The following is a 14,409-nucleotide window of genomic DNA, read 5'->3' as shown; positions in this document are numbered from 1 at the left end:
GGTCGTGATGGGGTGGGGGGTGGGGGGGGGGGGTAGAGAGGAGGAAAGGAGAGGGGAAGGAAGGTACCAAGAAAGAGTACTTGCCTAAATGTATAGAGCCCTTTCTTCATATATTCTCTATGTTCTTCCTGCTTACTCTATAATGGGACTTCCCTGGGTATGCATGACAACCTCCAGAAATTTAAATGGAAGGCAAACAAAACCCCCTCTCCTCTCAGAAAACTAACCAGAAGGCAATATGAGTAACTTACTAAGCTTGATCTACTAAAAATAAAACAAATAAATAAACAAGTGCAGAACTAGGCAATACAAGACTAGAATCTGCTATCTTGTCTCTCTAAAGCTAATGCAGTCAGTAGAATCCTGATGCAGGTCTTCATGAAAGGACATCCCTACAATTAAAACAAAACAAAACAAGCCCTCACCACCACCAAATGCCTAAAAGCAGAGCTCGTATCACTACTGGGGGGCAACACCAGCAACACAGCAGCCACTCAAGTGACAGCAGGTCTGTCTGCTTTAAAAAGAATACCACAAGCTGCTATGTAAGATAACAGCAATAATTTCTGATGTACTACGCAAGCACAAATTATGACCTACACTCTTTTTGCACCCTCCTCTATGCATTGAGTGAGAGCAAGAGGCAGAGAAAGGAGATACGTACACCTTTGAAATAATGTTCTGCTTTTGTTCTCTGGAGACATCAGTGCGGCTCATAGCTCAAAAACAAGCGGCAATAAGCACTACTGATAAACACGAATTTACATTATTTTTAGTTAAAAAAAAAAAGATAAATATGTAGTAGCAAAACCAATTCCAATTATAGCAGAAACAAAAACTATGTAGCTGTATGATAATACTGGTATAGCATGACAGAAATTGAAGAGCTGCATTAAAAACACAGTTTGTCCACATCTTTTGGCTGATTCACCTGCTCTCTACCCACTAATTGTTTGGATCAGAACAGCTTACATGCCATAACTTGGGTGTTTTAAGCAACAGCCTTTCTATATGCATTGCTTACAGCAGGCTGAGTTTAAAAGTTCTCTTTCCAAATTACACAAGCCTAAAGCCCAGGACAAGCAAAAGTTTTGTATCGCATATGATCAAGAACTGTCAAAAAAGCCCAGTACTTTCCACCTACTTCCACCTTTAAGATCCAAACCTGGTTTCTAAATCTTTGTGTCTGTAGGTATAAAAAAAAGAATTCTTAGGATTCTTGAATATTTATTCTATCTTTTCCTCTCCTTCTGAAAATTCATTCTTAACATATATTTAGTATTAGAAGTGGGAGAGAAAGTCCATGCAACCCATCCCAAACTTAAGCTGACATCCAGTCTTGTATATGAAATATATATACACACATATGCAATAAAAGTTATGCATTTCTTAACTAATGAGCATACAAAATATTCATAAACATTACTAATTTTCTCAGTTACAGAAGCATTTGAAGAAACCCTTACTGTTCCACAACTGTATCCCTCTTGGCTTTCTTAAGTGCAGTAATGCCCATGAAGAAATACTTCCCAAGATGAGACCTTTCTCCCTGCAAGCTATTTAAGGAAGAGATAAAATCCTTTATTTGATTATACGCAATTGTATGTATTTATGATATTCTAATGTAAGGATAAAAGTAACAGTAATTGTGATGATGACAGATTTTTTAAACCAAAATGAAAATGGTAAATTCAGTGTTAATGAAAAATATAAACTAACAGAACAGAAAGCAATTCAGTTCATGCAGCAGTGGTAGTGCAAGCAAAGATGCAGAAGAACTACTGTAAGGTTTGTACCAGTAAATCAGAACTTCACTGTAGAAAGCAGATGGTACAATTCAAGTCAGAGACCCCTCAGCACTTTACAAATAATGACAGCCTTCACTCAGCAGCACCCAAGCATCTGGGGCACAAGTCAGTTAATATCCAGTGACCAATTTAAATGAGGGAGTTGGCGACTGAAGACTAACTTATCAGCATTAGATTACATAACCCTGCCTTTTCCTTCTACAGTATCTGCCCCATCCGCCCTTCCAGTGTTCTTTCCACCAACATTCCCACATTCCTGTCTCCTCGCCCAATGCATGAATGCACCCGACTCACTCTATACTCACATTCCTTCCCTGTGCAGTTTGACTACCCGTGCTCAAAGGATCTTTTCTCCCTCACTAAAATACCTCCAGACACCTTGTCTTCGCTCTTCTTTGGCCTACAGGAGAACCAGCTTGGCCCAACTAAGGCAGAATTAGCATGTCGCTCCCAGCTGGGTAGCTAACTAGTCGGAGTACAAGTGTCTTCTACCACCAGTCCACCAATCTAGCAGTCCCCATGCACCTTAGAGCCTCCAAGCTGCACATTTGGATCAATCAACTGCCTGGAGATGTGCATCCTTTCAATGGTCAGCTGCCAAATCGAGAAATACATGAAGTCTCTGAAGCTACAAACCATAATAAGCGTGTATCATCTGAACCAAAAAACCTTGAGGAAAGACACAGCCCTGAGAGTCACTTCCACCTGGTGGCCTTCTACAGCAGAATCCTGTACAATGCACTCTTTACAGTTTCATCTATTAAGGCAATCAGATCAATAGTCCTGGACATTTACATTGCTGCTGTGTTACATAGTATGTGAACAATCATATTTATGTTGTATCTACTTCATTATGACTTTCAATTTCTACAATATAAAAAAAGGTTTGAATCATACTTATTTGGACTTTGAGTACCAGAAGTCAGCAATATCGCAGAATCTACTACACTAGTGAAATTATAATAATAATAATAAAAAAGAGCAAATTATTTTACAAGTTTCCAAATACAAGAAATAATGGTAACAGCTTTTTGTTTTCCTTACTTAGCTAGATCACCAAGCGCCCTCCTCCTCCCCCCAAAAATGCAAGCTTCAATTAATTTACTCATACAAAAAAAAAAAATAAAAAATCTTGCTGCTTTCATAAATTCTTTAAAAAGAAAACAACTACCAAACCTTGAGTCTGCAACTTTTGTTTACATGCAAAGACCTCCTGGAGACAACTAAAGAAAAGAACACTGTTTACACCCATTTCAGTATCTTAAGTTTTGAATATATCTTTGTTGATTTCACTTTTTCAGTTTCTTTCCTTGCTAAAGCAGGCACATTCTGTGTTAATATACATGGTCTGGCTCTTACACACCAGGCACACTGCAGGACTGACACAGGATGCCACTGACTTCAGCCCAGCTCTGAAGAGGGATGAGGTTGTCCCTAAACACATCTCGACAGAATTCCACATGGCTAGAAGTCTATAAACACAAGTCTAACAGCAGACCTACCAAAGTATCAAGTCACCATAAAACTAACAGAACATTTTTGGTTTCTACCAGGCACATAAACTTATTGACAATCATAATTTTACACTGCATCACACACAAATATCCATACAGAAATACATCAGTACATTTAGGGAAGCTACAGTGTGTTTGTTTACAGTTACATGTAGAACAGTAGATTAAGTCACTTTTTTCATTGATCTTACTTAACAAACACTTTCTTCAACAGCTGGACTACCTGTTTAAAGTACAATTAAACTATTTATTAGGAGAATGAAAGCTACTACAGAAAAATGGGATTTACATACTGGTAATATAAAAACTTAAAGAGAAAAAAATCTTGTATTCATATGTGACAAAACCCACCTTTCTAGGAATATAACTACTTCAGTAATACAGTATATTAACTACTGTAAGAAAACAAGACTAAATGCGATGAAGTCATTGTCACCAAGTATTTTGATTTTCTAACTTTTTATGCTTTTATTGTGATTCCATATGCACTAATGTAACACCTTTCTAATTAATAACCTCATATTATATAAACGGAGAAGCACATGGCATTAAACAGAATGACAAGTTTAGCTAAGTTTGACGGAAATAAAGTAGTCTGAAGCGTTAAAAAAATGCTTACTGTAAGTATTCCAAGCTGTATAGTAGTTACGGCCCTGTATAGTCTTCAAATCCAATTAAACACAGTAATTCACTATAGGGGTCAGCCTCTGCATGTAATTGTGCTCAGAAACAAACATTTAACCAAAAAAAGGAAATAAGTATGTGTTTCTATATCTCAGAGTTAGAAAAATGACCTTGGAAGAACAAGCAAAATGCACACCAATGCTGCAATGCCTGACTGGGTCTGCAGAGTACCTGAAAGCACATTTTTCAGGTGTGTGAAATACCCTTTAGGTATCTGTATGAATCCTGTGAATTCTGCATGTCCACAGCTGCAGAATTTTTTTTTCAGGTACCATGGAATCTATTATTGTTTTGCTGTAAAAGTCAGTATTTTACTGTTGCTAGGCACCTGACACTTAGTGCTTTGTCCTCGTGCCCTTTTACCTGCATAAACCTTTTCTTTCCTTCAATTTTACAATCAGGAATTAATTTGATTACAGTAAATATTCCACGTGTAGTCAATGGGTACAGACAGCAAGGGGTCAAGGAAAGGAAGATGAATTTCAGCCTGCAGTCGGAGATTGATAAAATGATGATTAGCGGAGAATGAGACAAAAAGACCTGTGAGCTAGGCAGCCGGGGTAAGCAGCACCACAACAGCAAAACCCCCTCAGCCCACAAGCAAAGGAAAGTATTTCTGAATTGGCCCACACAGGTAACACCATGGAAGCCAAGTCAGTGGGGAAAAGATGCCCAGAAAGCACACCAAAAACCTCCTTCAAAATAACTATAAAGGAGATTCATCAATTACCACGTTGAACAGTGAGTCAGAACTATCCATCAATATATTGGGAGGTGGGGGGAGAACGGTATCTCACAGCAATACAAAAGATTAATACTGTCATGGAATTTATTTCCATTTCCCACAGAGAGCACAAGGTTCTATTATGAAGAATATTCTCTAGAGACAAAGTTAAGATTGCACATTCACACTTAAATGAGGTCATTCCTGGGGTTTTGTTTTTTCCCCCCCCAGGTATTTATTGTTCAACTGTTCCCTTATATGCTTATACACTGTTAGAAATGTGAATTTTCCTAGGTTTTCATAACTGGTATCGGGGGGCAAAAAGTGTCCAAGAAACAGCTCTGTAATCTCCAGTGTTTCAAAGCTCTACTATCCTCTCCAAAATTACACAGCACATATGTGAATTCTGTAGCATGGCACTGTTTACCTGGAAATTGCCTGAGTTCTACATAATTTAATTGAGGTCATTAAAACCCAGGTAATCCTGAGGAAAATAACCATGTAAGGGAAGAACTTTTCCCAAGTTTATTTCCCCAAGTTTCCTTTTAATACAAATATACTTCTTAAAAAACAAATGCACAGAGAGTCTACACTTATCCTAAACCATAATCATTGTTAATATACTCAGAACATACCAGATTTACCCCTAAATTATTTTCATTTAGATTAATTAACCCCTGGGATGTATCCCAAACAGAACGTTCCCCAACACATTACGTTCCAGTAACACAGGTTGTTACAACACTTGAAAGAACTTCAACAGACCTACTCCAAGTTAGTCACATGATTTAGTGATTTACAGAGCTGAGAATCTCTACACGTGGATTATCATGGCAGCATAGCAACCTTTGGACTGCGAGGCAGAGGCCAACCAGCAGACGTCACAGCACGTAACAATGGAGAAATGCATGCAGCCTTAAGTATGACCCATCCAAACTTCAGCAAACAAACATGAAAAGTCCAGCAAATACTGTGAGAGAATCTTCTCTCTGAAACAGAATGATAGCCTTACTTTACAGGATTTTTATGTATTTTAGGCAGCTACGGATTGACAAGTAACACTTGTAAATTATTCTGGAAGACTACTAATCTGAACAGTTGCTCCTCCCACACCAATAAAAAAGGAAAATGGTATGAACACAGTTCACTCTTGGAAGACAAACATGCTCCGGTGCATCACTCAACAGAACTCTGCTCTATTATAGTACTATGCAATCCCTCTTGCAGCATAGCTGGCTTGCTACAATACATCTGGAGTTAAATGCACGCACATGCAGCTTAAAGATAGAAAAACAAAAAGTAGAGAACTCAGTGTCACTACCTTATTGCTGAAAATGTAATTCAGGTCTGCTTAGACTTGAACTTGTTGCTCCAAGGAGACTGTATTTTAGATCTGATACCTAGCTCACTAATCTAGTACCTCAGGCAAAGCCTAAGCTCACTATTCTAGGTACCATCTTGCTGTTTTATTATCCTTCCTTAAGATAAGCTTCTTTCTTTCAACCGTTCCAATATTTCTCCGCTTAGGTATCCCAAGTTTATTTATTCCCTGGGGAATAAAGATTGTTCTTCCTCTCATCTGTGCTATAATTTCTGCTTCTCAACACTGCAGAGTGCGAACAAGCTTATGAATAGTTTTATTCTCCTCATATATTCCTTACTTATATTAATTTTCAAATATTTAAGATATGACATAGAAGCATGAAGAGACACAATCCCTGCATTAAAGAGCTTACAGTCTCACACTTCCCTGTGAGACAGGTAAACAAACAACAGTATACCCACTTTATAAATACGAATAAAAAGATGGCAAATGATTTAACTAAGGCCACAGAATAAATATGTATCAAACTGGTAACCAGAAACAAGACAATGTGATGTGATCTCTGGCCTATACCCAATTCCCTCTATAAACTATATATCTTCTAATAAAGTGAACAGGTACTACAGTTACTCCAATTAGTCCCATTTAAGGTGCAAGACACCACTCTGACACTCTAAACAAGCATTTTAAAACAAAACATAGCAAACCAAACTACAAACAATCCATTCTCATAACCTGTTACATACCCAGTGTTCAGCTTTCCAATTCACAGAACATAACATTACCCTGGTTTATTTTTCAAACAGTGCTTCCTCAGCTATTGATTAAGGAGGAATTTTAAAAGACAGTAAATAACAGTAGCCTCTCTTTATGGATGGTTTAACTAAGGCTCAGGAAAAAGAAATTAAAAAAAGAAAAAAAATAAAAGGTAGCTTTACTATATTTGGATTTCATTCCTAATTGACATGCACTATAAAAATAACAATCTGAACCTCTGGGTACCTCTAGTACCTCACCTTTAAAACTTAACAAATTATACTTTCCTATTTCAAATTATAGTTTCCTATTTCACTACTTGGGAAAGTGGGGAAGGGGTTAGAAATAGAAAAAAAAAAAAGTATGGAAGTCTTATCTATCGAGATTTGACTGCAAATAACCAAAGTCATTAAAGCCTACTAGCTCTAAAATAATCAAAATACCCTTTTCTTAGCCCAGGCTTACTCCACTTTGCAAGGAAAGAAGCAATATCCTTGCATTCCACATGCATTCTTGATCTTCTTGTAAGATGCTTACAGTTTATTCAAACCTAAGGCGTTACCAGAGCTATTAATTTTAAAACATAAATTAATTTTGATACTGTTTCAATTACATATTAGAAAATGGTCACAACATATAAATTTCCACCAATTACTAGAAAATTCACTAGGTCCTGTAAGTCACCACAGTTATTACAGTGTTACCTGAAACTTGCTCTTTGAAGTTTATTAGTTCTGACATCTGTCTAGCTAAGCTTTCAAGTCAAACAACCAGAATTTGGTATTGAAACTGAAAAACACTCACCCCTCCCCAAAGAAACCAATGTATTTCAGCCTAGCAGCAGTGATTTAAGTAATTTCTAACAAACCTTGCAAGAAATCACCAGGAAGAGAAAATACGTTAACTTTCATCACTGATTTTTCACAACATTTTTCAGCAGTAAAGAGGAGTTCTGAAGGAAAAGCTCAGAAACTTTGGTAGAGGCCAAACTCATCTGCATAGTGACTACTACCACAACATAACTGTAAGAGCAATTTTAAGGTAGTTATGTTTCCTTTCACCTGCAGCTTGCTCTCCTCAGAGGAGGCCTAATGCAAACTTTGTATTGTAAAGGTTCTATTTTCTCCTGAGCAGATTCCCAGCAACTCAACATCCATGCAAATAAGGAACTTCTATTGAGAGACATTCTAAGATTTTAACAACAGATTTAATTTCCCTAAATAAAGTTTTGTAGCATGAACAGTAACTAGTCTTGACTGTATGTTGACCATATTATTACAGTACAACTAAAAATTCCCCCTCCAACTATGTAAAATGTTTTCTTCAGACTTAAAAGCAAGGCCTCAGGCATCTGACTGAAACAAAGGTTACAGTTCTTACGTTGGAGGAGGGGGGAAATAATTTAAAAAAGAAATAAGAAAAATGTCATCCATCTATTTGTTTCCTGTCTTGCCAATGACTGCAGTATTTGTGACAAAATTAAGTGTAACAGATTCCACAGGTAAATTCTGTAGAACTGCAACAGAAATCTGTAGCTATGCAAGATGAAAGCCTTCATTATAGTGTTATTCAGGGATGGACAAAACCTGTAAGGTCATCTGGTCCATTTCTCTGCCATTTCTTGGGCTCATTACCTGTTGCGCGTGTATTAATGTCCTGACCAGGCTAGTTCTGAATGACCCACGGTGTGGGTGTCCCCCCTTCTCCACCTGGCATGCTATTCAGAAGGTATGCAGGTGTATCTTGGGGCTTTTTGTGCTGCTGTCTGCTCTGAATTTTCACCCTCAGCTTACACATTCACACAGCCTCTTATTTTATTTAAAACTCTCTCCCTTTTAAATATTTAGGCCCTTCAAAATGCTTGTAACATACCATTTCCCCTTCTCACCCAAAATGTTCATTTAGCCAAGCAAAACATACTTATTTCTCAAATCTTCCTTTTTTTTTTTTTTTTTTTTTAATCAATTAGTCCCTTCAGCCTTCTTAACATCTTGCTGCTCTTCTCTAAGCTTCTGTTAAGTTGCCCCACCTGTTGCTAAGGCTTTCTGAAAGTAGAACAGTACTCCAAATACAGTCACACAATCTCTCACAAGAACTCATCTCCCACTTGTTCAGTGCCTCTGTGGATGCAACCTAAACTCGTTCTGATTTTTACAAAGTCTGTGTATCATATTGCAAACTGGGACCTGTTCTTCCTGTCAGAAGCATGCACAAATCCCTTTCATATGAAAGGGAGTCGGGTGCACACAACTGACAGGATTATCAGGCCCATGGTATCACTCCTATCCCTTTTTCAGCAATACTGTTTTCCAGGTTATTCCCTCACAATGAATACCTGTTTCGGATTACTGTCTCTCAAATGTTTTAGCTTGCATTTTCCAAACGAAATCTCATTTATATTTTCTAACAATGTGCCTAATTTCTTTAGATAACCTTTTCTGCCCTGACTTCTGTTTAACTCTTCCCACTACCAATGTCTGCTAAGGTCACAACTCTACTATTCACCTTCTCTTTAAGTTCATCAATCCAGACATTAAATATGCCTAAAATGGCAAAGCTTGTGTTATTACATGCATATGTAAGCACTGGTGTTACTCTTTTAGCACCTAAAACTGCTGTGACTCACCAAGTCTATTCTTTATACTTTGCTCTATTTTTGTTTATGGTCCCTCAACGAATTTTTCATTCAGATGTCTATCCACATACATAAATAACTTGTTAGTGAGAGATTTTGAGAGGTATTTGAATTTTAGAAAATATGTACAACGTTACTACAGCTACAACTTTCTCTTCATCCACTGGAGCCTTGAACCTGCAATCAGATCTGTCAAGCAAGCCAGTCCTGTACTCACTGATCTGTGTGCAGATGCTGTTGCAGTATTAGATCCTAATTTTAAACACTGAGAAAGAATAACAAAGAAAACTCTTTTAAAGTAATTTTGCTTGGAAAATTCCAGGCTGCTTATTACTGTTTTGCTAATATTTCTGCCATTATTTTACTAGGAATAGAATCCCTTAAATTCATCTAGTTCTTCAGCCCCTGCTCCCACACCTTAACACCCCCCCCCCTTTTTTTTGTAAGGAATTTGTACTATTCAATTTCTTAGTGGCACCTTGGCGATCAAATTACTTTCAAACATCTTCAGATCTTTCAAGAACTCCGTCTACTTGTTGTCAGTAACTATTTTGCATTATTCCAATTTTTAACTGTTCACACTTTTTCATTCTACTATATATGGAATTTCAGGAAATTCAGCATAATGTCTTGCCTTTATAACTTCATGAAACCTCTCAGTTATGAGTTGACCTCCTTCCTCTCTCCTTGACTTCCCCTTACCTGCCCAATATTTACAACAGCAAATTCTTATTCACCTTTGACTAATATTAACTCATTTCTGCTGCCTTTACCAGAAGCTTACAATATACACCTGCTTCCCACCTTTCAGATATTCTCTGCAGAACTGAGACTTAAACTCACTTTACCTTACACTTAGTCCTTTCACATAATTTCTCTTCCTGCAGACAAATACTTTTTAAAAACAAACTGATTTTTAATTCAGTTAGGCATACTTCATTTACACATTCAGTTTACAAGGTCTCTCACTCACCAAGAACAGATTAAGACCCACAACAGAAATAAATGTATCGCTTACGCTCACATGAAAACCAACATAACTTTATACTAACATATGAGGTCACATAAGCCCAATTCTTTGCAGGACTGTAACCTAATCAACCATTAACATAAAAAACAGGCTATATTTCATGTTAACTTTCTTTTCACCTACTGCATGTTTACCAACTGACAAAAATGTAAAAGCATGCTCACATTACTGATGTTTACATTTATTACCCCATATTAAAATATTTTCATTAACATTATAAAATAATCTTTAGAGAAGCATTTAGAAAATGCTTTACTAATTCACCTCAATTGAGATGAAACATCTAATTTGCACTACATCCAAGGGAATTACACTCTCTGATGCTGTAGAGACTTACAGAACTACATTAACAAGTACAGTCTATCAATGGTTATCGGCACTGTGGTTTTTGACTGCTCACTAAGAACCACAGTACATAAATTACTTCACCTGTCAGACAGCTCAAAGTAACACAGGCACAAAGTCTAAATGGTTCAGACTTTCCCTATTATAAATAACTTTTTCCAGTGAGAGAAAAGAGGGGGCAGTGCAAGGGAGAAGGGGTAGAAAGGATTGGCTATCATGTATTCAAATATCACCTATCATAAAGCCTATGAGAATTCTATCAGAAGTTTAAAAAATTCACACCTTTGAAGAAGCCTAACATACATTCCCAGGGACACACAGCAGAATTCCACAACAGTCAAAATGAAAAAAGTTCTTTAACCAAAAAAGACACACTTCACAACTGCCTACAAAAACCATAACCTGATGCTTGTCTTGCAAAACATTCAGTTTGATCAAGCCAACAGGACTACTGACGTCACACAAATAATCCAACCTTTTAGATTATTTACATAGTAATTTTAAGTCAAAATGACAGCATTCTTAGAGATAACACAGCAAAACAAGCAAGTGGTCCATGCAGCTTGAGATCTTATCTCAGTGAACACGTTATGCCAGATGTTTCATAGGAAGAAGCAACCTTCATCACAAGCTATCACAAATCCAAATCCACAAATGTATTCATGTATGTGTACACCACTGAATCCCTCTGAATTCAACAGGGTCCCATCTGCTATGCAGATCCCTCACTTCACAGGACACCCAACACACAATTGGATAAAAAAAATTTACATACAAGTTGGTAGGCCTCAGTTTGTTTGGCTTTGTTTGTAAAGTCATTACAACTGTGAGGCCAAAATTATAGCCATCCTTGAGACTCAAGAGGAGTCTTTTCTTTTTTTTTCCCACCCAAGGCTAATTGCTCACCAGTTCATGAAAATCTCACCCTGTAAGAGACCTCAGGTTATGCACTTCAACAGATAAACAAGACCCTTTTTTACAAATTTACCATTACAGCATCTTTTTCTTTCCCCATAACCAAATTCTCCCCCCCAAAAAAAACCCTTCTAGGTTAAAGCCAAACAAACATTAAGGAGTGATACATGTGTGTATTCACAGTCTTATTACTGCACATGAAAGGAAGTGAACTCAGCTGGGTAACAGTTCACATCAAACTTAAGTTATGTGAGAAGCAAGAGTGAGTAAAGCAGTAACTTACAAAAAAAAAAAAAAAAAACCCAACAAAAAAAAAAAACACCACCAAAAAAAAAAAAACCACCCAACCAAACCAAAAAAGAAAACAAATACTAAAACCCAATCAACCCCAACACCCTTGACAGGTTATTTTAGAATGGCTTAAGTAAATCACAAAGATTATGATAAAAGATATTTTAAAAGATTCTTCATCTTAACTGTTTATCAACTTTCTCTTCTAAATTCCAAGTAAATAAAAATCCTTTCAATTATTCCTATGTTATCATTTTTACATATTTGCAGCAACTGTATTTTAAATGATGTCAGTACCAGCATGTTAATAACAACATTTTTGTATGTCTGATTCTAAATTAAAAAATAGTCTCCTATTAAAAATTAATAGTCATTAGAAAGCTAAATTAATTGTGTTAACTGTCACAGCATATAAATGCTTTCAATATACAGATGAAAATACAAATTACATACAACCTTTTACTGCAAAAAGTTAGGCCATTCAAGCACTTACAAAATACGGAAATACAAAGGAAAAGGTAAAACCCAAAAAAACTATCACTTTGCAAATTATATGTAAAATCCAGTCAAGTAACAGACCACATGGTCCAACAGAAAAACTCAAAAAGCAAAAAACTGCTTTCTACGATCTGACAAATCTTCAGCAACACTTATCTCAGTACTTCAGTGCTATGTAGTAGAGTTAAAAGAAAAAAAAAAGGCAAAAAAAAAAAAAAGGCAGAGAAGAACATCCTAAAGTGGAGCTTCCCACTTCATTCCAAGGCCTGCTACCAATCATAAACTTTACTAAAGCTATTAACAATGGTAATCTCTTTTCTTCGTCTGAATCTTAAAGCAATCATCTCTCAGCACCAAAAAAAGAAAAATTCAGTAACTACAGATATCTGACTAAGGTTTTCCAGACATCACTGTAACTTAATAACTGCTTCTCTGTGCTATGAACTCTACAGCTTCAAGCTGGAAGTCAATCTAGGACAACCAATAGAAAGTGCACCTGTACAATTACTGCATTTCCTAATTCAGAAGGCCAAACTAGAGACAGATAAAGCTGGTGTGTACTCAGATCACCAAAACAGATCACCAAAAGCCCATACATCTTTTGTACATACTGCACATCCATATTATCACTAACTGCAATGAAAAATATCATTTATATAATGAAGAAAATTACATTCTTTAACCAATATACATAAAATTTTATTCTGAATGAAATATAACTGTCTATATATATATAGATGCTATATATATATAGCATCTAAAACACTATATACACAATAATTTTTAAAATTTTTTACACAAAGACTAATCAGCAAAAGTTTTTTGTTTCTTTTTTAAAAAAAGGCCATATAGTAACTGAACAGCACCACACACAGCAATTTAAAATATTCAATATGAACTCCATGCTACATTAAAAAATAATTTGCATCACAAAACAACCTGTATCATTTCAAGGAATGGAATCTTATTTTTTTAAAAATACAAAAATCTATTATTTTTCAAGCAACAGAAAAATCAGTTAGCTCTTTGTACTCTAAAATATAATGTATGCTGCTAGTAATTGACAACAATATAATTTCTCCAAATCAGTCTACCTTCCTGCAGATGCATTTTCATTCAATGTCTGACCCGACTGAGCAGTAAACAAGTTTACATGTATCAACACATTTCAGTGCTCCAAAAATTAAGCTAAGTTTCTGAAACTACAATAACATGATCTCAGTAACAATCCTTTAGTACCGTAGTTCTAAAATAATCAATAAAAATGGCTCTGACATATATACTGTTTATATACTTGGGATCCCTTCAAAGTTTAAGGCTTGCAGATCTAAAATACAAAATAAAATAACTACAAAACAGAATTACCTTTAAATGATCACTGCACCAGACCATTAAGGAATTGCAAGTTATTTCTGCTTTATTTTATAGCATTTTTAAAGAGCAGGGTTATTTTTATTATTGCAAACCCTGAAACCCAAATATAATCCCACACTCAAAAATACTACTGCAACAGCTTGATAACACTCACCGCAAGTAATACTGTTTTAAAGCGAAGGCAGCGTTAGAACAACTTCTGGGAAAGTTAAACTCCTCTACAATTTCTCCCCACTGATTCTTCTCTGATACCTGTCAAAAACAACACACACAGGCCGAGATACACAACGTACACATAAACATGTCGTTGACAGTGAACATCACAAAAAAACCACAAGCTGCCTTGAAGCAAATAGATAAAAATATAAAAAGAAATAAACAAGAATGTATATGGCATTTACGACTATATATTTTACTGACAGTCGGTGGTTCTTCCCCTTCGTGAATAATACCGTTTTTCAGCGGTATTTTGCTGTATTTATTTTTTTAATCCATACATTATTTTTTCGGG

The 14,409-nt window shown here is 36.2% G+C and overlaps 1 protein-coding gene across 1 annotated transcript in view; it reads right to left on the bottom strand.

The window, feature by feature from the left end:
* ARID2 (AT rich interactive domain 2 (ARID, RFX-like)) overlaps window positions 1–14,153 on the bottom strand; it is a gene marked incomplete at its 5' end in the record, with an annotated part of 102,309 nt that extends 88,156 nt beyond the window's left edge. Inside the window, 1 exon segment of the mRNA XM_010016811.1 lies at window positions 14,053–14,153. Coding sequence (XP_010015113.1) covers window positions 14,053–14,153 — 101 coding nt within the window.
* Window positions 14,154–14,409: the final 256 nt, after the last annotated feature.

The sequence above is a fragment of the Nestor notabilis genome, unplaced genomic scaffold (genome assembly GCF_000696875.1).
Source record: "Nestor notabilis isolate BGI_N333 unplaced genomic scaffold, ASM69687v1 scaffold9746, whole genome shotgun sequence".
Taxonomy (NCBI): domain Eukaryota; kingdom Metazoa; phylum Chordata; class Aves; order Psittaciformes; family Psittacidae; genus Nestor; species Nestor notabilis.
This window is presented reverse-complemented; position numbering and strand designations above follow the sequence as displayed.